Source organism: Rhinolophus ferrumequinum, chromosome 10 (genome assembly GCF_004115265.2).
Source record: "Rhinolophus ferrumequinum isolate MPI-CBG mRhiFer1 chromosome 10, mRhiFer1_v1.p, whole genome shotgun sequence".
NCBI lineage: Eukaryota > Metazoa > Chordata > Mammalia > Chiroptera > Rhinolophidae > Rhinolophus > Rhinolophus ferrumequinum.
In genome coordinates, this window is record NC_046293.1 from 38776405 (window position 1) to 38802486 (window position 26082).

The 26082-nt window shown below is 35.8% G+C and overlaps 2 protein-coding genes across 10 annotated transcripts in view; one reads left to right on the forward strand and one right to left on the reverse strand.

Moving 5' to 3' along the window:
* The window catches only part of LOC117029012 (serine/arginine repetitive matrix protein 1-like), a 32067-nt gene extending 12697 nt beyond the window's left edge, over window positions 1–19370 (reverse strand). For 3 of the 6 annotated variants that reach the window (XR_004424166.1, XR_004424167.1, XM_033117976.1), the window contains exon 1: window positions 19045–19370. Coding sequence is in view for 3 of the 6 variants with exons in the window: in XM_033117976.1 (XP_032973867.1) it covers window positions 19045–19357 (313 nt within the window). In the remaining 3 variants the exon portion in view is untranslated. Of the gene's footprint in view, window positions 1–7502; window positions 8180–15929; window positions 16333–17461; window positions 18600–19044 lie in introns of those variants that run through there. The other 3 variants (XM_033117975.1, XM_033117974.1, XR_004424168.1) reach the window with 3 other exon arrangements.
* Window positions 18977–26082, forward strand: part of CCDC91 (coiled-coil domain containing 91) — a 290110-nt gene continuing 283004 nt past the window's right edge. For 3 of the 4 annotated variants that reach the window (XM_033117969.1, XM_033117972.1, XM_033117970.1), the window contains exon 1: window positions 18977–19104. The gene's annotated coding sequence lies outside the window, so the exon portion shown is untranslated. The remainder of the gene's footprint in view (window positions 19105–26082) is intronic. The other variant, XM_033117971.1, reaches the window with a different exon arrangement.

Consider the following 26082-nt stretch of genomic DNA (forward strand, 5'->3'; position numbering starts at 1 on the left):
CTTTGATCATTAGTTTATTTATGATGTTGACACCTTCATATAGGTCTCTGCAATTTTTTTAAATTAATAAACTTTATTTTTTAGAGTACTTTTAGGTTCACGGCAAAATTGAGTGGAAAATGTAGAGAATTACTATATATCTGCCATCTCTACACATGCACAACATACCCCACTATCAACATCTCATACCAGAGTGGTACATTTGTTTCAATAAATGACTCTACATTGACACATCATTACACTCAAAGTCCATAGTTTACATTAGGAGTCCTTCTTGTATTGTACATTATATGGGTTTTGACAAATGTATGACATGTATCCACCACTATACCGTATTTCCCCAAAAATAAGACCTAGCCGGATAATCAGCTCTAATGCATCTTTTGGAGCAAAAATTAATATAAGAACTAGTCTTATTTTACTATAAGACTGGGTTTTTATAATATAATATAATATAATATAATAAAATATAATATAATAAAATAATGTAATACTTGGGTCTTAGTTTACTATAAGACCCCGTCTTATATAATATAGTAGAAACATGGAATATAGTATAATATAAGACTGGGTCTTATATTAATTTTTGCTCCAAAAGACGCATCCAAAAGAGTTGATTGTCCAGCTAGATCTTATTTTCAGGGAAACATGGTAGTAACATACAAAGTCTTTTTACTGCCTTAAAATTCTTCTGTGCGCTGCCTGTTCATCCCTCACTCTCTCCTAACTTCTGGCAACAACTATTTTTGTTTTTTTTACTGTCTCCACACTTTGCCTTTTCCAGTATGTCATGTAGATAGAACCATATAGTATGTAGCCTTTACAAATTGGATTATGTAGTCTCATTTACGTTTTTTCTCCATATCTTTTCATGGCTTGATGGCTCATTTCTTTTTAGCATTGAATAATGTTCAATTACTTGGATGAAACACAATTTATCTATTCACTTCTGAGGACATTGTGGTTGCTTTCAGTTTTAGAAATTATCAATACAGCTACTATAAACATCTGTATGCAAGTTTTTTTGTGTGTGGACATAAGTTTTCAGTTCATTTGGGTAAATACCAAGGAGCATAGTTACTGGAACTATGTTTATTTTGTAAAAAACTGCCAAACTGTCTTGCAAAGTAGCTGTATCACTTTACATTTCCAGCAGTAGTGAATGAGTCTTCCTCTTGCTCACATTTTCTCCAGCATTTGGTGTTGTCAGGGTTTTGGATTTTGATTATTCTAATAAGTGCATTGGAGTATCTCGTTTTAATTTGCAATTCCCTAATGACATATGATGTTGAAAATCTTTTCATTGGCTTATTTGCCATTCGTACATTTTCTTTGGTGAGTTTTCAGTAAGGTTTTTGGCCCATTTTTTGAGTTGTTAATTTTATTATTGTTGAGTTTTAAAAGATTTTGTGTATTTTGGATAGCGGTCCTTTATCAGAAGTGTCTTTTGCAAATATTTTCTCCCAGACTGTGGCTTGTCTTCTCATTTTCTTGACATTGTCTTTCGCAGAGCAGAAGTTTTTAGTATTCATGAAGTCCAGCTTCTCAATCATTTCTGTCATGGATTGTGCTTTTGGTGTTTTACCTAAAAAGTCATCAGCATACCCGAGGTCATCCTGTTATTTTCTAGAAGTTTTATAGTCTTTCATTTTATGTTTAGGTCTGTGATTCATTTTGAGTTAATTTTTTGTGAATGGTGCAGGATCTGTGTCTAGATTCATTTTATTACATGTGGATATCCAATTGTCTAGCATCATTTATTGAAAAGACTACCTTTGCCCATTGCCTTGCCTTTCCTTCTGTCAAAGAACAGTTGACTATATTTAGGTGATTCTATTTCTGAGCCCTCTATTCTGTTGCATTGACCTATTTGTCTCTTCTTGCACCAATACTACACTGTCTTGATTATTATTGCTTTATAGTAAGTCTTGCAATTGGGTAGTGTCAGTCCTCTGACTTTGATATTGAGTTGACTGTTTTGGGTCTTTTGCCTCTCCATATAAACTTTAGAATCATTTTGTCTATATCCACAAAATAACTAGCTGTGATTTGATTGGAATTGCATTGAATCTATAGATCAAATTGGGAAGAACTGACATCTTGACAGTATTGTGTCTTTCCACCATGAACATATCTCTCCATTTACTTAGTTTTTCTTTGATATCTTTTATCAGAGTTTTATAGTTTTCTTCATATAGCTCTTGTACATATTTTGTTATATTTATACCTAAGTATCTCATATTTGGGGGGTTAATGTATCATAAATGTGGCAATTTATTTTTAATCTCAAATTCCACTTGTTCTTTGCTGGTATATAGAAAAGCAATTGGCTTTTTTTATATTAATATTGTGTCTTGTAATCTTGCTATAATCACTTTTTGATTCCAGGAGTTTTTTGATTCATTCAGATTTTCATAGACAATAATGTCATTTGCAAAGAAAGACAGTTTTATTTCTTCCTTTCCAAACTGTATACCTTTCATTTCCTTTTCTTGTCTTGTTACATTAGCGAGGACTACCATTATGATTTTGAAAAGCAGTGTTGGGTGAGGACATCCTTGTCTTGTTTCTGATCTTAGCAGAAAAGCTTTGAGTCCCTCACCATTTAGTATAATGTTATTTGGGAAAGTGTGTTGAAGCATGGGTTTTACGGAAATAAAACTGAAGATAGGGAGATCACTTAAGAATTTGTCCAGAAAATTGGAAGAGTACCTGAATTGGCCATAAGTATTAGGAGAAAGGAGAGAACAGAAAGAAAGAGACATGGCTGAAATCACTTAGAAAGTTAAGGGATCAGGATTTGGTGAACATGGACAATGAAAGCGAAAGAAGTTTAGGGAGGCTCTCAGTTTTCTGGCTGGGGTGATTAGGTAGCACCATCAAGGGAGACAGAGAATATGGAAGAAAGAGCAGGCTTGGGGATAGAAAATGATGCATGTCCTTTGAGATATGTCCTTTGAAACATGCCCTCTAAGATGTCTTGGGACAGTCAGAAGAAAATGTCAATCAGGTCGTAAGATACTGTGTTTCCCTGAATATAAGACTAACCAGACAATCAGCTCTAATGTGTCTTTGGAGCAAAAATTAATATAAGACTCGATAATATATTATATTATATTATATTATATTATATTATATTATATTATATTATATTATTATATTATATTATTATATTGTATTAATTATATAAGACCTGGTCTTATAGTAAAAATAAGACTGGGTCTTACATTAATTTTTGCTCCAAAAGATGCATTAGAGCTGATTGTCCAGCTAGGTCTTATTTTTGGGGAAACATGAATGCAGAGCTTGGGAAATATTCTGAAATGCGTATTTAGATTCCAGTATTGCTATCTAGTCTCTCATTAATTTAAAATTGTAATTTAATATTGTAAAAATGCAGTAAGGGAAATAAAGAGTTATTTCAGAAATCTTTTGGGGTCTAATTTTTATATAGGGGCTAGGGCAAAAAGAAACACGTTTGCTCATTTATTTAGGAAATATTTACTTAGTGTTTCTTATGTGAAAGACATTGTTTTAGATGTTGTGGATACAAAAATGAAACAAATAATCCATGTCTTCAAGGAGTTCACAATATTTTGGACAATAGGTATAAGTAAATTATTATAATATAGCTTGAGAATGGCTATAATAATGGCATAAATAATTTGTAATCAGGCTTCAAAGAATGGGCAACTGATAAAGCTTGGAAATTTCAGAGATTTCTCAGGAGAAAGAGTATGCCTGGAAGAGGTGACGACATGTTAAAATGAACTAAGATGAGACTGCTTCAGCCACTGGAGAAAATTGCAAGTGGTTTAATGTGCCAGATATAGAGATATGCCACCAGATTCTCCTTCAAGGAGGACTTCCTACTCAGCTGTAGGAAGTACAACCAGAATCTCACAGCTGTCGGCTCTTTTAGGATCTGCTTAGGTGCAGAGAGCTGTATCCTTCTGAGGGTAATCTCTTGTGCTGACTGAGAGAAGTGGTAATACAAAGGTCTAGTCATTTTGACCTGATGCAGGACTCTGAAAAGCATATTTGTTTCAGAGCTTTCTGCTGGGTCAGCTAAAACTCTGTCTGCATCACTGTTCAACTTACCTCTTTGCCCAACCCTCCTTCCTTTTCCCTTCCTATCAAAGGTTTGATCCCTAATAAGCATCCTGCACTCCAAATTCTGTCTTAGCTTCTGCTTCCTGAAAATGCAACCTATGCCATTTGGTACAAAGTCTAAGAGAATAGGTGATAAGATAGGATTTTGACCTGAGTCGTTCATTGCCTGCTGGCCATGAAAACCCTATCACTGGTGGTACATGGAATGCGGACAGTTCCTTGCACAAGGTAGTGGTCCAATTGTTAAAATTTTCACTGTTGGGTAATTGGCAAAATGGATCAGACATTTGTACTATATGGAGAATACGGTAGCTATACAGTTAATAGGATTGGATATCTATTACTAAGCAGCATTGATGCTCTATAGAAGGATAGTGAACAATTGAGAATAAAAAACATGCAATTAAAAGCCAAGTGGGAAGGTGAGGCTGCCTCTTTGGTTGTACACAGAGAAGCTCTCATTTCCTGCCAGGAGAGGCTGGAGAAAGCTGAGGACCAAGACCAAGACTTTAAGGTCAGAGTAGCTGGATATCAAAGATAGTTAAAGGCCAACCAAGACAGATAAACCAGGCTAAGCAAAGTGGAAATGCTATGATTGTCATGGCAGAAGGATGGAGAAGGGAGAGGCTCAGGAAAAGAGGCATGCTAGAATGGATGTATAAATATGGATGGCAGACTGTGAGAAGAATATGCTCCATGGGAAGGTCCAGAGGACACACAATTTACTAAGGCTGTAAGAAATGTGCTGGTGAGAAGAACACCTGCATCTCTAAAGAGTAGATTGGTGGTAGTCCTCTTTAGGCCAGAGATGATAGTAGAAGAGGCCAGACCATTATAGAACTTGACTCATTGATGGCAAGTGAGGTGATAGGTTCCTGAAACAATAGAGGCCAGTTAGTGGCACTGAACTGTCAAAAGCCAGGGGTTTTCAATTATTGCAGTGACCAACAAGGTCAGAAAGGCATCCACAACCCACAAAGTTAGGGAAAGATTAATAGAATGTGACAATCCTAGGGGCAAAATAGATGGGCAGGGAAAACGGAATCACTCAGCATGTACCAGCAAAAGAAATCAAGAATGGATGACTTAGAGGCTGAGTGACCACAACAATAAAAGTGTCATAATCATTTGCCAATCTATGGAGCCAGAACCAATTAATTAAAGTGGCTAGGACCCCATGGGGATGGACTCTGTGATGCCATAGCAAGCATACTTAGTTATGATTCCCACACAGTCCTTCCCAAAAGAGAACAAAGGCCACTTACTCAAGTAATGTGCACCGAAACATTTCAAAAATAGTTGGACACTGACCAAAGTTGACACTGATACCAGGAAACCTAACACATAATCAAAGGCTCCCAGTTAAAGTGGGAGCATAGGAAAGGCAGTTAAAAGATAGAGTTCTATTACAGGTTTAGCTTACAGTGGATCCACCGATTGCAATAGAGACTACATGGCCTGCAAAGCCTAAAATATTAACTATCAGGTCCTTTATAGAAAAAGTTTGCTGACCGTGGATCTAAAGGATGCAGAGGTGGTGTCCCCATCCTATCTCCTTTTGATTTCACTTGTCCAGCTCCTGCAGAAACTGGATGATGCATCCTGGAAGATGACTGTCGATTATCTCAGGCTCAACAAACTATCATCCCCCATCACAGCTACCAGTGATGCCAGATGTGGTATTTTTGTTAATCTACTTTGTTAGAGTGAATTAACACAGCCTTAGGCACATGTTATGTAGCCATTGGTTTGGTGAATGTATTATTTTCCATCCCATTCAGGGTATAGGTACAAAAACCATCCAGTGTGCCTTAACATGGAAAGAACACATATACATTAACAAAACAGTAGCAGGTGATAGGAAAGAGAGTCAAAGAGTCTCTTATGAAACTGGGTATGAGAGGGATTGAGTTTTGTTCCCCAGTGTATATTATCATCTTCCTCTTTTGTAATAGAATCCCTGAGTTTTAGCAGGCCAGTGAAGAGGACATTTCCCAACTCTCTTGTAGCTAGGCATGGCTATGCAGCAAAGTTCTGGCCAATGGAATGTGAATTGAAATGTGTGCCTTTTATGTTCTGCACTTAAAAAGAAGAGGTATTACTTTCACTTTCCCCTTTCCCTTTTTCTTCCACTTAGAATGCAGATGTGATGGCAGGAGCTGGATCATGTATATTAGACCGTTCAAAGAAAGCCATGTGTTAAAAATGGGAGAGCAAGATGTAAGACGGATGAATTTTGTCTCCAGGGAGCCACCATATCAGCCTTGGACTTCTTTTGCTTATGTTTATGTGTGAGATAGAAATTAAGACTAATCTTATTTAAGCCACTATTATTTTTCCAGTTAAAGGAGGTGAAACTAGTGTCCTAAGCAATGCAGATGCTAACAAAAGCAATTAAGCGAGATTGGATAGATAGGTTTTGTGGAGGATGGATAACGAGTTTGTTCTGGAAAAAGTTGCCTGTGGACATCTAGGTGCATATCTAGTAGGCAGCTATAAAATCTATTCTGAGCTCAAGAGATAATTCTGGGCTGGAGAATTCAAACAATCTTCCATGAGATCATCAAAGGTGGATATGGTGAATGGGTTTTGAGTGGGCATACAGAGTTTATTAATGTAGGCTGAGAGAGAAGATTTTCTACAGAAGACACTTATGTGTTTCAGAATCATTTGCATTAAGGGGATATGATCTGCGGTGAGTAGAAAAATTACCCACAGAGAATGGCTAAATCTGAGTGAGAAGAGAACAAAGGATGGAAGCTTTCAGAACAGTTACATTGAAGTAGAGTGTGGAAGAAGAGGATCCTATGAATTGGAGAAAGAATAGTCTGAAAAGTCAAAGAATCAGAAGAGAATTTTATGGAGGTTGATGAGGGGAGTAAATTTCTATAAAGAGACAGTGATTGGTAGTCTCAAATGTATGTATATTTTAGTGAATACTATAATTGGGTGTTATATATCTTACATGTAGTGATTGTGAAGCGTATCCGTGTCACTACAGATAGTTAACAGTGAATCTTTATACTACTATAAACTTGGGGGAAATGTTACCTATGCAAGAGGTAATCACATAGTAATCAAAGATTCCTGGTGATCAAGGATTCCTAGTATTTTACTGAATAGCAAAGAGCATACCAGTGTTCATACTTCTTGTAACTCATAATCCATATTTTACTCAGGAGATTGATTACCAAATATTTCTATAAGAGCCTAGATCTGGGGCATTGCATACACCTAATTTTACTTAAAAATAACTTCATTAAGGTAAAAGCTAATTTTATTATCACAATCTCTTAGACATTATTATTATTTAAAGACATTATTAAAATTTATTACATTGTAAATTTTGATAGAAAAATTCGGCAAATTATTAAATGATACTGGGGTTCAAGATACACATCTTAAATAAAGATACCGATAAGTGCATTTAATAATATAAAAACTTATGAATAATAGGCAAAACAGTACCTTAGCTATTAGGTAGCTAAGGGGTTTGTGGCTCATTGCCAGAAACAGATTTAGACCCTGCAGATTTCATACACTGTGCTTTGTATCATTATAACTATGTTTTCAAACTTAGAAAATTATTAAAAATTTGACTAGTCTTTATAATTTAAATTGTAAGCCAGTTACTCATGAATTGACAATATAACAAATATGCAGACAGAGTTGGTCTCCAACAGGGATAACTTTCTTTCAGATGTTTGGATGATTTTTTTTTTCTATGCTAAGTTAAAGTTAGACATGAGGACACAAAACTATCTTTATAATTAGAATCATTCAATGTCCCAAACTTAGACAGAAATAAATGGCAGGGCCTTCCACTGTTCATATGTAATACTCTGCTTTTTCTGGTCAACTTAAAAGAGTGATCAGACTCTCAGGAGAATGTTGCTTGGGGTTTGACCATGTTCTTTCAAACTCCATTTTTCAAACTTCAGAGTTTTCTCATGATGTGTTAATTTTGTGGTGCACCAAAAATTTTGAAGAAGTTTAATTCAAACTCAATTTATCTTAATTGTAGAAGCTCTTGATGGCTGTCTGCCCGGAGTACTGTTTGCTCCATCTGCAAAAGTGGTAGAGTAACTTCTAAGGAAGCAATATGATAGTTTAATATAGAAGCCATATTACTAAAACCTAGCTCACTTTTTGATTTTTCCAATATGTATCATAAAATGTAGTGTTTAGCACTCATAGCTATGACATTTAATTAAGCATTGAGAATTATGTGAATAACAGGCATTAGAATTAACTGAGAATAAAAAAATATTCCAACATTCATTTTTAATATTTTAGAAAGTTTAGTTTCACATATACAAGTTAATATCTTTTTTCTAGGACATAATGAAGAGTAAAGAAAATAAAGTAGACACATGTACTTTTTATCTATAGTCACCACATTTCTGAATTATAATTTGGAGATCTTGGTTAAAGGCAACTGATCATATAAATTAGTTTTTATTAATTTATTGTAATGATTAAATAGATGACATGATGGCTTCTCTTGTTTCCCTTTCTGGCTTGAGCCCTCTAGTGTATTACGGCCTGAGGTAATAATAGGAACAGTTCATATTTTCAAACATTAAGAAAGTGATTCTTGCCCAGTTATGAATTAAGTTAAACTATGCAAACCAAATGGTGACCAAAGACAATTTACAAAAGAGTGTGAAGTTGGGGATCATGTATCTTCTGGTGAAGATTTCATAAATGGGTTATATGCTACACAGAATTCAAAGGAGACCTAATTGGAGGAGGGGCCAGAAGGTGCTTATTTAAAACTTTCACGGTTTACTCTTTATATATAATGCTACAAATCAATACTTGAAATAGTTTTCCATTGGTTTAATGTGAAAGCTGAGTATCATATGAATCTGAAAGAACTGCTCTCAGACAGTAGCTCATTTTCTCTCTCTCTAGCATGAGCATGGACAACGGGAAGAAGGTAAATAAGGCTCTTTTCCATTTTAAGAAATGACAGTTCATTTTCTGACATTTAATATGAAGCTAGAGACAGAGAATCTTTCTACCATTTAAAGATTTTGGGATGAAAAGTAATAGAAAGCCAAATTCAAACTAGATTAAGTAATAAATGGGGATCGTCTACATAAATGAGGAGTCCCACAGAGGTGAAGGAAGCTTTAGACTTATTTGATAATTCTAAATAATTTGATCAAAGCTCCAATTTCATTTCTCTGAATTATATCGGCTTTGTTCTACCAGCTGTATCTCCTTTGTCTCAGACTGGTTTTCTTCATGGTCACAGTATGAGTGTAAAAAGCCATAGCAATTACGTACATGCTACATCACCTATGTCCTCAAATAGAAAGTTTCTTCCAACAATGACTGCACAGTTGTCCTGAGCTTTGTGCTTGTTGGATGATCCCTGAGACAATTCATATGTTTAGAGTAAGGCTATGATTTTGACTTAGGACTGGGTCCCCCCGACCTCAGTAACTGTGGCAAGGGAGTTGGGAGTAACTTCTGGCTTACACCAGTCAGGACGAATATTGGAAAAGGTCAAGGTCAATCTCCAATATACTTGAGTGCTGCACAGTGAGGAGAAGAGTGAAATGCTTGTTTTATAACAACTACCAGGTCAACTATAGTCTACCCTTTTGCTAGTAATTAGCAAATATCTATAATTAGCAAATATCTTCTTTCTGTCTCTCCACCGTGTGTTAGCTTCACCTGGAGTGCCTTATGGTCTACAAAGCAATGACAAGTTGTCTACTCCCAACAAATACAAAATACAGTGGAAGAGAAAGGACAACGTCATTGCAAGAAAAACTCCCAATTAAAAATAGGATATTTGGAAACATTACACAGTGGTTACTGGTCCCTGTCAAAATCTGTGACAGAAATATTAAGGACTCCTGGCTGGCAGTGGTGTGAGTTCTTTGAGCAGTTGCTGTGTTTTGCTCTTGTGTTTTTTATGGTCTTGTGTGATATGGTCATTGGGGAAGATACTCGTTTCAGATGGTTACGCAATTTTGGCAGCTCATTTCCTATTAGGATGATTATATAAATCTAAGAATTGTCCTAAGATTAAAAAGTCACAGGCCATTACCAATTAGGCTTGAAGTTTATATACTAATATATTTTTCCTTTAGTATTAGGTTTTTAAACCATTTTTGTTTCTTGTTATTTCTGTAGGCAAGTAACCATGGCCAGAAATTATTTGAAGTCTAAGTTTTTTACATCTTGGAATTTCTACTTCTTTCATGCTCTGCCACTCTGAATTTAGTTAATGGTTCCTCCTGAAATCTCAGTTTGACGGTAACTGCATAGGAGATATTCCAAAAGTGAACATGGATTAAGGAGGCCCAGGTACCAATGATTTATTCCTTGTCTCCATAATAAATAAGAAGTCTCCAGTTGTGTCCATAATGAACATGATTCTCCGTTTAGTTAAGCAAAAATTAAATTGTTGCACCTTTGGCATGATGAAGATTACTAGAATTTTAGACATTTAGATTTGAGACCAGAGGGTGCTGTTCCTAAAAATGCAGACTACAAAGCTTTCTAGCTTTTTATAACCTTGGTCATGCAAGATAGGGATTGTCTCTGAAATATTTTATCCAATCTATATATACCATGAATACTATTGGTTCATCAATGAAAGTCAATTTATAACATCCATTATGATAATCAACAAACTCCCATTTTCACCTATGAAAACCCATTTATAACATTCGCTTTAGTGATTAGCAAAGTCTCAGGTGTTAATGAAAGATAATGGTAGCTGAAGCACTTGTGGCTCTGTTTGGAATGCAGACTATCTGATGAAACACCAGCTGAACACTTCTAAAAGGTGAATTCTAGATTATCACAATTTAGGACCTTTAGAGGATAAAGTAAATTAAGCAACACACATGTGCACGTTGATAGCACATTAAGTACACTGAAGTACTTTGAGGTAAACTGTAGTGATAATAAATTCAAACTGACTTAAACAACATTCAATACCAGTGAGGATCAGTAGCTTAAAAATCAAACTCCATTGATTTGATTTGAAGGCTCACATAACTGAACAACCCAGTATAGGAAAAGGAAGGGGCTAGAAAGGTGCTTATTTAAAACTTTCAGGTCCTTCTTTAAATCCTTTGGCCTTTCTACAACGTGATAAATTATTTGATCAGGGCGCCAGCTCCATGTCTCTTTTATTTCCTTGGTCACAAGATGACTACCTTTAGCAACAAGAACCACATGTTTCCTCATTAACATCCAGGGGTAGAAAGGGAGCTAATTTGGGGGCAAACGTCCTGTGATTGGTGCTCAAGCCTAAACTATTTCTTGTGACTAGTGAAACACCATAAACTGGGATTAGATCATCCTGACTGGATTAATTTGGGGATAATGGTGAGGTTAATTCCACCCAAACTTTTCAGGCACATGCTGTACGATGTGCAAAGAGTGAAATAAATATCAGAAAGGCAAGTGTCCACTACAGTCAGTTTCAAAGCATGTAAGTATATAACAACTATATCGTTTTGTTTGTTGGGGTAAAAAAAATAAGAAAACAACAACTAACTCCAAGCATATGTAATAAAAACTCTGACTCCATTTTTGATGTTTGACTATTGATACATTTCAAGCCCTACTGCTCTTCAATTCCCTTTTGCCCCACATCTGGGAAGGATGATAAGAAAGTCTAGGTGCTCTTTGTGGGAAATTCAACCACACAAGCCCTGGATACTGTGTAGGAATTTTCACTCCTAACTCCATGCCCTAGCTACCATAAAACCCAAAAGTCCAGTCCCCCCCACCCCACCATCTCAAGCCATTTTGGACCTATGTAGGAAGCCTGCCCTACTCTCCCCAGAATGCTTCATTGTGTGAGTAATGGACCTTCTTATACTCTCTTGGTGCATGTGTGGCACCAGGAGTCTTGAAATCTGAGTCACATTTTGGGTGGGTATTCATCTCATGCCTGTGGTTACAGCAAATAAACTACACAGTAAATCTGGATAACATCTATCATCACACATAGTTACAATTTTTTTCTTATGGTGAGAACTCTGTCTCCCCAGTTTTACTGAGAAATATTTGACATACATCAGTTTATAAGCTTAAGGCATATAGTATGATGGTTGATTTATATATATATACACATATATATGCATGTGTACCTATGTGTGTGTGTATATATATATATATATATGTACATATAATTATCACAATAGTTTCAGCTAACATCCACCTTCTCATATAGATACAATAAAGAAAAAAATTCTCCTTATGATGAGAATTCTTAGGATTTACTCTCTTAACAGCTTTCCTACTATATATCATACGGCAGTTTTAGCTATAGCCATCATATTGTACATTACATCCCTAGTACTTATTTTTCTTAAAACTGAAAGTTTGCACCTTTTGATAGCTTGCCTTTCTTTAATCTCCCCTCCCCTCAATGTCTGTCTCTGGTTTCCAGTAACCATAAGTCTGATCTCTTTCATTTTTTTTTAAGAGGTCACATATAAGTGAGATCATATACTATTTCTCTTTCTCTGACTTATTTTGCTTAGTATAATGTCTTCAAGGTCCATCCATGGTTGAGTAATATTTGTATATCATGATTTCCTTATCCATTCATCCATTGATGGACACTTAGGTTGTTTTTCTGTCTCGGCTATTGTAAATAATGGTGCTATGAATGTGGGGATGCAAATATCTTTTCAAGTTACTATTTTGTTTCCTTTGGATAGGTTCCCAGAAGTAGAATTGTTGGATCATGTGGTAGTTCTATTTTTAATTTTTTGAGGATGCTCCATAGTTTTACACAGAGGCTGTACCACTTTGCAATCCCACCAACAGTGCAAAAGGGTTCCCTTTTCTCCACACCCAGGCCGGCATTTGTTATCTCCTTATCTAGATGATGACTATACTGACACATGTGAGGTGATTTCTCATTGTGGTTTTAATTTTTATTTCTCTAATGATTACTGATGTTGAGCTGTTGAGCATCTTTTCATGTACATGTTGGTCTTTCATATATCTTCTTTGGAGAAGTGTCTATTCAGTTTGCCCACTTTTTAATTGGGTTACTTATTTTTTTTGCTATTGAGTTGTATGAGATCTTTATATATTTTGGATATTAACCCCTTATCAGATATATGGTTTGCAAATATTTTTCCCATCCCATAGGTTGTCTTTTAACTTAGTTGATTTTTTTTTTTTTTTCCCTGTGCAGAAGCTTTTGTTTGAAGTAGTCTCACATATTTAATTTTGATTTTGTTGCTTATCCTATCCAGGTGTCATATCCAAAAAAATCATTATGAAGAGCCATGTCAAGGAGCTTTATTTCTATTTTTTTTAGGAGCTTCATAGTTTCCAGTCTTACTTTAAGTCTTTAAATTCATTTTGAGTTAATTTATTGTTAGTGGTGTAAGATATGGGTCCAGTTTCATTATTTTACATGTGAATATCCAATTATCCCAGCACCATTTATTGAAGAGACTCTCTTTTCTCTATTGAGTATTCTTGGCTCCCTTGTCAGCTATTAGTTGACCATATATGCTTGGGTTTATTTCTGAGTTCTCTATCCTGTTTCATTAGTTTATTTGTTTTTATGCCAGTGCCATACTGTTTTAATGACTATAACTGTATAAAATAGCTTAAAATTAGGAACTGTGATGCCTCCTGCTTTGTTCTTCTTTCTCAGGAGTTCTTTGGCTATTTGGGGGTCTTCTGCAGTTCCATATAAATTTTAAGAGTTTTTTCTACTTTTGTAAAAAATGTCATTGGAATTTTGATAGGGATTGCATTGACTCTATAGATGGCATTTGGTAGTATTGACATTTTAACAATAGTTCTTCCATTCCATGAACACAGGATACCTTTCCAATTATTTGTCTTCTTTAATTTCTTACATCAATGTTTTACAGTTTTCAGCGTCAAGATATTTCACTTCTTTAAAGTTATTCCTAAGCATTTTATTGTTTTTGATTGTATTGTAAATGTCATTCATTTCTTTATTTCTTTTTCAGAAAATTTGTTAGTGTATAGAAACCCGACCAATTTTTGTAAGTTAATTTAATATCCTGCAAATTAGCTAAATTCATTGATAAGATTTAGTAATTTTTTTGGTTGAGTCTTTAAGATTTCCTCTATAAAGAATCATGTCATTTGCAAACATAGACAATTTTACTTCTTCCTTTCCGATTCTGATACCTTTTATTTCTTTTTCTTGCCTGGTTGCCCTAGGTAGGAGTTCCTGTACTACATTGAATAGGAGTAGTGAGAGTGAACATGCTTGTTTTGTTCCTGATTTTAGAGGAAAATCTTGCAACCTTTTACCTTTAAGTATGATGGTAGTTGTGGGTTTGTCATATATGGACTTTATTATGTTGAGCTATGTTCCTTTGATACCTTATTAATTAAGAGATTTTATTATAAAAGAATGAATGTTGTTAAAGGCGTTTTCTGCATCTACTGAGATGATCATATGATACTTTTCTTTCATTCTATTAATGTGGTATATCACATTGATGGATTTATATATATTGAATCTTCTTTTGCATCCCAGGGATAAATCCTACTTGATCATGGTGAATGATCCTTATAATGTGCTCCTGATTTTGGTTTGCTAGTATTTTACTGAGAATGTTTGCATCTATATCTATCAGGAATATTGGCTTGTAGTTTTCTTTTATAGTAGTTTCCTTTTCTGGTTTTGGCATCAGGATAATGTTGGCCACGTAAAATGAGTTTGGAGGTGTTGCCTCCTCTTCAATTATTTGGAAGAGTTTGAGAAGGACTGGTGTTAACACTTCTCTAAATGTTTGGTAAAATTCACCAGTGTGACCATACGGTCCCGGGCTTTTCTTTGTTAGGGAGATTTTTTGATTACTGATTCAGTTCTCCTTGCTAGTAATCTGTCTATTCAGATTTTTTTATTTCTTCCTGATTCAGTCTTGGCAAATTGTATGCTTCTAAGAATTTTTCCATTTCTTCTAGGTTGTGTGGTTTGTTGGTACATAGTTGTTCATAGGAGCCTGTAATGATGCTTTTGAATTTCTGTGGAATCATTTATCATGTTTCCTTTTTATTTATAATTTTGTTGACTTGGGTCCTTTCTCCTTTTTCTTGGTTAGTCTAGCTAGGGTTTGTCAATTTTGTTTATGTTTTCAAAGAACCAATTCTTTGGTTTATATTTTCTATTGCTTTTCTGTTCTCTGTTTCATTTATTTCTGCTCTAATCTTTATTATTTCCTTTCTTCTGCTATTTGTTCTCAGTTCTAATGTTTAAGATCTACTCTCAGCAACTTTCAAATAGTCAATATAGTATTATTAACTATAGTCACCATGTTGTACATTATATCTCCATTTTTTATTCCCAGTGATTTTACAACTGAAAGTTTGTATCTCCTGAGAGTTTCATTATTCTTATCAGCAAGTACACCATCTTCCTTCTGAATCCCCCATCTCTCTGAATAGGACCAGAAATCTGGGATACATTTTTAGTCCTTTTTTGATTTTTTTGTTTTGCTACATACTTTTCAAATTCTTTTTGCCAGCTTCACAGCTATCACCTAAACTCCGACCTTCATAATTCCTCATTCTAGTTATTCCATCAGTCTTCTAACTGGTTTCTCTGTTTTTCCAGTCATGGCCACCTCTTCCTTACCTAATAGTTCATCTTCCACACTGCTGCTAAAGTAATTCTCTCCCAACCTTGCCTAAACAGTCTATTAGTTTTCCTTTACTTTCAGGATAGAGTTCAAACATCAGCATTTCAGCATTTCCCATTTCTACTGCCACATTCCCACACACCATCACCTTTGCTTCCACTCCACTTACTCACGTACTATACTTACCTCCACAGTCATAGGCAAGGAAATACACACAAAAGTACATGTTCCTGTTTCTGAAGCATACTTTTGTCTCTTCTTAGCTTGATCAGTTCTTACTGACTCTTCAAGACTCATCTTGAGCTTTACATTTTATGAGAAGTACTTCCTGTTTAACGTGGTTGATTGAGGTCCTTCACCTCCACATTTTAACAATAAACTTCATTTCTGCTTATATCTTATATCATTCTAATATCTGATTTGATTGTGTCTTCCTTGAAACTATCCTGTTGAGAGTAGGAACCATGTTTCCACTGTAGAAGGTCACAACCTATTAGGATAATAGGCCTGTAGGCACATACACAACAAAGGTAAATAATAAAATGGGTTGGCTTATGGTAAGTACCCTGAAAAATAATAGAGCCATAAGTTCTAGAAGAGCTAAGGAGAACCACTATGGAGAAATTAGGACCCTTATACATTGTTGGGGGTAATGTCACATTGGAAAACAGTCTGGTAGTTTCTCAAAATATTAAACATAGAGTTACCACATGACCCAGCAATTCCACTCCTAGGTATATACCCAAGAGAAATGAAAACATATGTTGACACTAAAATTTGTATGTGAATGTCCATAGAAGCATTATTCATAATAGCCAAAAAGTGGAAACAACTGAAATGTCCATTAACTGATGAATGTATAAACAAACTTTGAAAACACAATGCAAAGTGAAAAGGAAGCCAGTTACAAAAGACTACATATTGCATGATTCCCTTCACACGAAATGTTTAGAATACGCAAATCTACAAAGACATAAAGTGGACTAGTGGTTGCCTAGGAATGAAGGGGGGTAAAGAGAGTGATGGAGGGAACTGACCAAAAGTATGTGGTTTCTTTTTGGGATGATGAAAATGTTCTAAAATTGATTATGGTGATGGATGCACAACGCTGTGAATATACTAAAATCCACTGAATTGTACACTTCATAAAAAAAGCACAGATTGTTGTGGGGAGGGGAGAAAGACTTCATGGAGGTGGCAGGATTTGGATTCACTGATAAACAAGTGATGTGAAACTCAGAGGCAGTATGCTATAATGAATAAATAAATCTGTTGGGTAGACATGACTTTGAATCCTGCTTTGCCACTTGGTCAAGTTACCCTGACTGAGTTTCTATCGTCATTTGAAAAGTGAATATATTAACATACTTACTGTGCAGGATTATTGTGATGACAAGATAGATAATGGATTTAGGTGCTAATGCCAGGCACATAGCAAGTGCGCAATAAATATTAGGTTGGTGAAAAAGTAATTGCGGCTTTTGCAATTATTTTTCATCTTTCAAACAGGAATTACCTTTGCACCAATGTAATAGTTTCTATAATTATTAAAAATATACTTAATAACACTGAATATTGGATTAGGTGGGACAAAGTGAGCATGTAGATATATCAGTGGAAACACTCAGAAACTCATCTGAAGTTTCCAGCAGAAAGAGATAGGAGACACAGAATGATATGCAGGTAATTGTACCCAGACATTTATTGCATGCCTTTCTTCTACTAGATGCTGTGCCAGATTGCTGGATATACAAAGACAAATGAGGAGTATATACAAATAAGTAGTGGTCCTTGACTTGGTGGTCTTGTAGACAGATAAACAAATATGTGTAAGAAAGCATCGTATTTCCTATGATAGAACTCTATTTGCTGTGTACACAAAGTAGAAGGTGGAAAGGATAAAGGGGCATAGAAGAGGGGACATTCATGCTCAACACTGAAACTACTCACTATTCATTGGAGTCTTCACTTAGTGGAGGACTGTCTGAATTCCAGGCTGACATTTGCCACCCCCAGCACAGAGCAGAGATTGTTACCGGTTTTAGCCAATTTAGTTCAATGGAAAGATGAGAAAATAATGTTGCCTCAAATATTAAAGAATGCCTGTTATATAATAAATGTAAATATTCTACAGCCTTATTCTCAAAAGTTCCCAAAGTTACTTGTCTTTCTTTCTCACTAGGCTGTAAACTCTAGAAAGCAGAGATCTTGAGTATAACTTGTTCATTCTTGGATTGTCACAACTTGGCCCAGTCCTGAGCATATGGTACGCACTCAAAAATTGTTAAATAAATGTTCTCCAGATCTCTCCCATGTCAAAGTGGAAGAATCTTTAAGTGTCCTGCTAGTTGAGTATTTGTAACAGTAACTGACAGTCTGAAATGGACAAAAGAACAAAACAAAAAAAACCCCCAAACCCCAAAACACCAAAAACTACAAAATCATGCTTTCGTTGAAATAAAACTCCATCAGTTGTGTCATTCTCTTTTCTTTTTCTCCTGGGGAAACTATTTGCCTGAAGGCTTGGAAGAAAGGGGGTGGCTTGGCAGCTGAAAATAAACTGTTTCTGAAACACAGATGACATGTATCAATTGCTGTGTTCTGGAGTTGAGGACAAGAAGTAACTCTAGAGCAGAGTTCTTTGAAGTTGTATAGTATTGGTCTGGAGAGGCTCTTGGCTTAGGTGCATCCCAGTGGTTGAGAGTTCGTACATGCAAAGATGAGATGGACCAGCTGTCCAGTCAACTGTTTCTTGTGCATTTACTACATGTCAGGCACTTAGCTCACCTTCAGTTTTTACTGAAGTCTGATTGGAGGTGGTGAAGAGTTTAGGCCCGGCTCTTCTCAAGAACAATCCTACAGAGTCCCAGATGGAAGTGTTATGTTGGGGATAGTTTAATTTGCATGGATTAGTCATAGAAACAGGGCCTGCCACTGATGCTGTAAGTAACAGGAGGTAGTTCCTGAGTCATCCCCTTTCACAGGGCAACCCTCTGAGGACACTCAAGTCAGTACGGCCCGGACTCTGTGGGGCCCTCAGCTCTGGCCTCAGTCTGGTACCACGTGACTCGCTTGTTTGCGTTGAGTGACGGGCGCAGCGTTGGGCGGGCCTTGGTGGAAATCAACTTCCGGGGGCAGAGGTGTTTTGTTTTTTTTTTGTTTTTTTTCCCCCCCGAAGCCGGGTGAGTGTGTAGGCTACCCCTGCTTGTATTACTGGGGCCGCGGTCTCCCCTCCCCAAAGGTTTGGGATCGCGCCCTGGGTGTACGCGTGGGGTCAGTCTGTGTGCTAGGGGTGGCTCACCTGGCAGCGTGGGTGAGCGGCGCGACAGCGGCGGCGGCGGTGAGCGAGAGCAGGGAGCAGGTAAATCGACTCGTCTGCAGGGCCTGGGTCTGGGTCCCCGGGCCCCGCGAGGCGGGCGGCGCGCCCACACGCGGCCTGGGCGCTGGCCCGGAGCGCCCCACCCGGGCGGGGAGCGCGGCCGTCCTCGCCCCCGGAGGTCGCCGCGACCAGAGTGGGAGGCGTGACCTGTCTCTGGCTGGAACCGAGCCTCACTCCCTCGGCAAGGTAGTGCCCATCTGCACTTGATCTCGCCGGCAGGTTTCGGCCCCTGCATGTTCCAGGATCGAATGTTTTGGACAGTCCACGCACAAATGCACGTGATTATTGTGTCACGGAAACTCCCACCTAACGGAGACTGATGCTTATCTAGTTTTCAGCGATCGCGCCTGGTTTATGTTTCCCCTTCTACTTTGCCAAGTACACCCGGGCAAAAACTCTATGTCCGTCAGCCACTTTTCCTTATAGTTACTTGGGGCCACACGTTGCAATAAAAGTGGTAATTCAGGGTAAAAGGCAGAAGGCAGTAACTTTCCAGGTGGTGAGGCATCCTTCATCCTTATAAGTGCGCCCCCAGACCCGACAAGAAAGGTGCTTCTTCCATCTGCTGGTGTTGTGTACTGTGGAGGAAAGCTTTGGACATGAAACCAATTTTGCCTTCACTTTAAGGAATGGCAACTCTATTAAAAGCTCGCTGAGTGTCTTTTTGGTAGAATGATGTTGTTGCTGCTTTTCCCACTTGCTTCCCTAATAAGAGTTGGGGCAAAGCCTGATTTCCTGGAGGGTAAAGTTCTGGCCACAGCTGTAGGTGACTCAGCCGCCCCCTAAGAATTCGGACTCTTTTCCTTCCCTCCCCCTCTGAACTGGGCAGATATTGATGCCAACCTCCTCTCCAAATATTGATCAGGGAGGTCGTTGGATGGTGGCTTTTGCAAATAGTTTGCATGTTGTGTGGTGGAATGATTGGGGTGGGCTAACATTTCACCCCATAATTTAAGGCAGAGTAGCTAGAATATTTAGTTGGGTGGTGACAGGGACAGACAGTAAATTCTCTTTGTTTTCTCCTGTCGGAGAGCTCTACACTTTTAATCATCCCTTTTGTCCTCAGCTACAGTTTCTGTTCCACTGAGGGCATTGGCAGTATTGTACCTGTTAGGGTAGGTAAATGGAGCAGGGGGGATGCCAGGGAGAGTGCACCTGTGTGGTGCTGGCTAGCCAGTAAATTGTGTGGTAGAGAATTACCCTGGTTACAACGTTTGGTATCCTCCAGGCAGGCCAGGAGGCTGTTCTGTGGGCTGGGAAATCTTATTATGAACTGGTTTCTTAGCAACAGTATAAGCCAAATGGAATAAACATGAAACAAAAGTGATGAAAGTTACAACTTACCTCTTAACTTTTATTAAATGGAAAAATGTATTTTCTTATTGGAGTGATCAGCTCAAAACTTGAGAGCTTTTTGTTTGTTTATTTTAATCATCTTATTATTTAATACCAGACAGAAACTACAGAAAGTCAGCACAGAGGGGACAGCACCATTTTTTTTTCCTTCAGTAAATGAAAGAAAAAAGATGGTTACCAGTTTAGCTGGTCTGAAGCTTAAATGGACACAGGAATTTGTCTACTAAGAGGCATTTTATCTTGTACCTCTAGCTGTAGACGTAAAATTTGTTACAAATAAAGGACACTACTTGAAGATTAATCATCTTTTTCTTGATAGCAGAAGTTGGGATAGGAATGCATTGGGGTGGGTGAGACGTCTCCATTAGTAAATTGGAAGGAAAATGTTTAGGTAAGTTATTTCCAATTTCTGGCTCATGATCACAGTGCTTCTTTAATCAGTCTGTTCCTTGTGACTTTTGGTCTTCCCTGAAAGCTCATCAAATTTTATTTTCTGTTCAAATAATGGGAACTTAATATAAAAAGCAACTCTGTAGATTAACTCTTTGTATCAATATCTAATTCTTCTTATTTACTAATGATAAATCAATTTTTTTTGATCTGCAGTATTTCTAAGGATTTTTAGTTCCCTCACTATTGTCCCCCACCCCATACCCAGTAAGCTGGATGTAACTCATTTAATTTGGTGTGTATATTTAAAAAGGGCATGTCCTCTGTCTTTTAAAATTTAGATTTATTGAGATATAATTTATAAGTTGAAAAATAATTGTTCTGTAAACTTTGACAAATGCTTGTAGTCGTGTAACCACCACCATAATCCAGGCAAAGAATATTTACATTATTCCAAAAAGTTTCTTCATGCCCCTTTTTAAACAGTTCCCTCCTCTCACCCATAGGTCCAGGCAACCACTTATATGTTCTCTATCTCCATAGCTTTATCTTTTCTGGAATATCACATAAATGGAATCCTACTATATGTAGAATTTGTTTCTGGTTTCTTAATGCTTTTTTGATTCATCCATGTTGATGCCTTTATCAGTGCTTTGTTCTTGTTTTTATTGCTGCGTACTATTTCATTGTATGAATATATCACAGTTTATCTGTTTACCAGTTGATGGACACTTAGGTTGTTTCCAGTTTTTGGCATTTAGGAATGAAGCTGCTATAAACATTTATGTACAGTTTTTTGTACATTAATGTACAAGTCTGTGTAGACATGTTTTCATCTGGTTAAATGTCTAGGATTCTTGGTTCATGTGGCAAACGTTTAATTTTATAAGAAATAACCAGACTATTTTCCAAGATAGCTGTTTCATTTAGCATTCCTTTCCAAAGATGTTTGACTCTTCCAGTTGCTCTACATCCCGGCCAGCATTTGTCATTTTATTTTTTATTTTAGCAATTCTAATAGGTATTTAGTGATATCTCATTGATGTTTTAATTTGCATGTTCCTGTTGACTATCTGTATATCTTCTTTGGTGAACTGTCTGTTAATTTTTTTTTTCCACCACATTAAGATTAGTTACACCTCTATCCCCTCACAAAATTACCTTTTTTTAAATTGTAATTGTGATGATATTTAAGATCTATTCTCTTAACAACTTTGAAATATATAATATTGTTAATTATAGCCACGATGCTGTACATTAGATCTTTAGAACTTACTCATCTTGTAGCTGGAAGTTTTTACCCTTTGACCAATATGTCTTCCATTTACCCTACTCCCCAGTTTCTGGCAGCCACCATTCTACTCTCTATTTCTATGAGTTTGGCTTTTTTAGATTCCACCACTAAGTGATATCATTATGTATTTGTCTTTCTCCAAATACATATTATTTCATTTATTATAATGCCTTCAAGTTCCATTCATGCTGTTGTAAAAGTCAGGATTTTCTTCTTTTTATGGCTGAATAATATTCCTGTGTTTATCTATCTTTTTATTTAGCTATGTATTTATATGTCTACATATATGTGTATCATATCTTCTTTAGTCATTCGTTTGATGAACAGTAGGTTGTTTCCGTGTCTTGGCTTTTGTGAATAATGTTGCTGTGAACATGGGGTGCTGATATTTCTTTGAGATAGTGATTTAAATTCCTTGAGGTATATACCAAAAAATGAGATTCTTAGATCACTTGTAGTTGATTTCTCTCTTTATGTATGTTAATATTTGCTCTTTATTTATTTAGGTGTTCCCATGTTTGGTGCATAAATATTTACAAATGCTATATCCTTTTATTGGATCGACTACTTTATCATTATGTAATGTCCTTCTTTGTCTTTTGCTATAGTATTTTTTAAAAGTCTATTTTGTCTGACATAAGTATTGCTACCCCAGCTTTCTTACTGTTTCCATTTGTATGGAATATCTTTTTCCATCCTTTCACTTTTAGACTGTGTGTGTCTTTAGATCGGAAGTGAGTCTCTTATAGGCAGCACATAGGTGGGTCTTATTTTTTTAATTCATTCAGCCACGCTATGTCTTTTGTTTTGAGAATTTAGTCCATTTATTGGAAATAATTATGGATTGGTGGTACTTAATACCATTTTGTTAATTGTTTTCTGGTTGTTTTTGTAGTTCTTCTATTTTCTTTTTTCTCTTGCTCTCTTCTCTTGGGGTCAGATGATTTTCTTTAGTTTTATGTTTGGATCCCTGTCTCATTATTTGTTATGGTTGTGTAGCTATTACAGGGTTTTGATTTGTGGTTACCATGAGGTTCATGTCAGTCTGTTTTAAATTGATAGTCACTTAAGTTTGAACATATTTTAAAAGCACAAACACCTTTGTCAAACATCAGTTAACTGTGTATGTATTTGTGGGTGTATTTCTGGACTCTCAGTTCTGTTGCATCCTTCAGTGTGTCTCTCTTTTGGCTAAAACTCCATTATCTTCATTAGCATTACTTTATAGTGTGTCTTGAAATTAGGAAGTATGAGTTTTTCAACTTCGTTGTTGTTTTTCAAAATTGTGTCGGGTTTCCTAACTCCTGTTCTTTCCATGTGAATATTTAATCCACTTGTCTGTCTATAAAAAAAGCATTGTGGGATTTTGATTGGCAAGCTTTAAAGTTATAAACTTAGAGAGACTTGACATCTTAATATTGTTTTCTAATCCATTAATCAAGTATCTTTATTTAGGTCTCTGATTTTCCTCATTAATGTTTTGAAGTTTTCAGCATAAAAATCTTGCATATATTTTGTTATATTTGTATAAGTATTTTATGTTATTTGTCACTGTTACAGATGGTAATCTTTAAAAATTTCAATTCCCAATTGCTTATATAGATAATTTAATAATTTAATATTTTTATATTGACCTTGAATCATCAACCTTATTAAATTCACTTATTAGTTCTGTAGGTTTTGTAAACTCATTTGGATTTTGTACATAGACAATCTTGTTTGCCAATAAAGACAATTTTATTTAATATTTTTCCATCTGTTTGCCTTTTATTTTGTTTTCTTGTCTCATTACGCTGACTACGACCTCTAGTATCATATTGAAAAGGACAAGTCAGAGCACACATCCTTACCTTGTTTCTCATCTTAGCAGGAAAGGCATGTTGTCTTTTACCACTAAGTAATTAACTGTAAGTTTTTTTGTAAATACAACTTTTATCATATTGTAGAAGTTTTCTTTAGGTCCGAGTTTGCTGAGTTTTTTTTTTTAAATCATGGATGAATATTACCTTTTTTTGGGGAATTATAGTTGATTACAGTAGAAAATTGGGAAATAAAAGAGACCTATAAAGAAAGTATTTAACCCATTTCCATTAATATGAAATAACTCCTGCTAACATTTTGCTGGCTTTTCTTTTAGTCTCTTTTGCAAACATTTTTAAAACAAAATGGTAAATATTAATTTATATTTTTCCCTTTTCATTCAGCATCACTTTGTGAGTGCTTACTACATCATAAATTTTTTTGAGAATTTGATTTGTAAGTTCTTGACTTGTAGTTAATATAGTTAAGTTTTCCCCATTAAAATTAACATTAAATCTTTGTGCATAACTCTGATAGGATTCTTTTAATTGATTTCTTAAAAAGTGGTTTTCACTCAGTATATGAATTGTTATCAGATTCTTAAACATTGCTTCTTTGTTTCATTTCTTGGAATTTGTCCCTTAGGCAATTTATTGTGATAAATTTTGGAGAGAAATGTGGTAGTCAATATCACTGACTTTTTGGGCATCACTGTAAGGTAGAATCTTTGAATTTCAGAAAGTCAGAGTTCCTTAGATTTTATCTAGTTCAAACTATTTATTTTACAGGTTTAGAGTCTAGAATAGTTAAATAACTTTTCCACCCATGTTATGATTTTGCTCTGCCATTGATCTAAACAGAATTCTTGATGTGTTCTGTGTAATGTAATATACTACCTATGTTCTTTTGATAAGAATTATACAAGTTAATCTTTGTACCTAGCATCATGCAAAAACCCTTTTTGTATGTTGATTTATTGAATTCCAACCAATACCTTTTGAAGTAGGCAGTATTTCTTGTTTCATAGACAAGGAAACCCAGACTCAGACAAGTGAGTACACTTCTCCAAATTTGCATTAATAGTAAGTGGTAGAGCTGGGTTTGATCAGAAATGTTGAATCTGTGCTTTTATTCATAGGTTACACTACCAATATTGAATTCTTGTAAGCATTTTGTATGTGTTGTGCTTATTCTGAATCTGTTAATCTTAATGCTTAAAGTAAATTCATTAAGCAAATTAATCAATATGAGACAGTGTCAGTTACTTCTAAAATATTTACCCAAATTTATATCCTTTTATATTTTGTAATTTTAAATTAGTTTAGACCTGTCCATTCTCTTTCCTGTCAAATCCCTTATAAGTGGTACAAAGACTGTTGTTAGCTATATGCCGTAGAATTCTACTTAAAGAATTAGGATACGTTTACTGTCACTAGCAGAGGATACGATTTTTTGTTTTGAAATGAGATTTTCTTTATTTTTATTACAGGTTTAACTGATAAAGATCAGAGATAATGTTAGCTGCTTTAAAATGCAACATGTTACAATTGTAATAAAAACTATTTTCTTTGGAAGGGAATGTACATTTAGGAATTTACATAATGCAGTCTAACACATATAGTCATTTCTATAGACTAACTGTATGAATGAAGGAAGTACTGTCTCGTAAAGTGAGCGAGAAATCACTTTTTCCTCTATACAGAGAGAATTGCTTTCTTCTCCCTTTGCTAACATAAAGCGTGTGTATCTCCTACCAAAAGGAGGCCTAAATAATGGAGAAGCCAGCCAGATTGCTTTTTTATATTGTGTCCAACCTTGTGGTAAAAGGGAATCCATGAGATCTTTTCAAGATGCTTTACTTTTATATTAGGAGAATTCAGAACTTACGCAATTGGAGTAATGATAGTGCTGCAGTATTATGCAAAATCCATTAATCTGTGAATATGCTTCAGTGATACACAGGGGCTTATGTGAATATTACTAAAAAAACTACATGCTTAGACATCAATAAAAGATGGTGATTAAAGGTAAGATTAAATATCATTATTTTAATTATGAATTTAATAAAGACAACTTAAAATGAGGTTATATCTTTTATTCACAGTTTGCCTGAGTTAGGC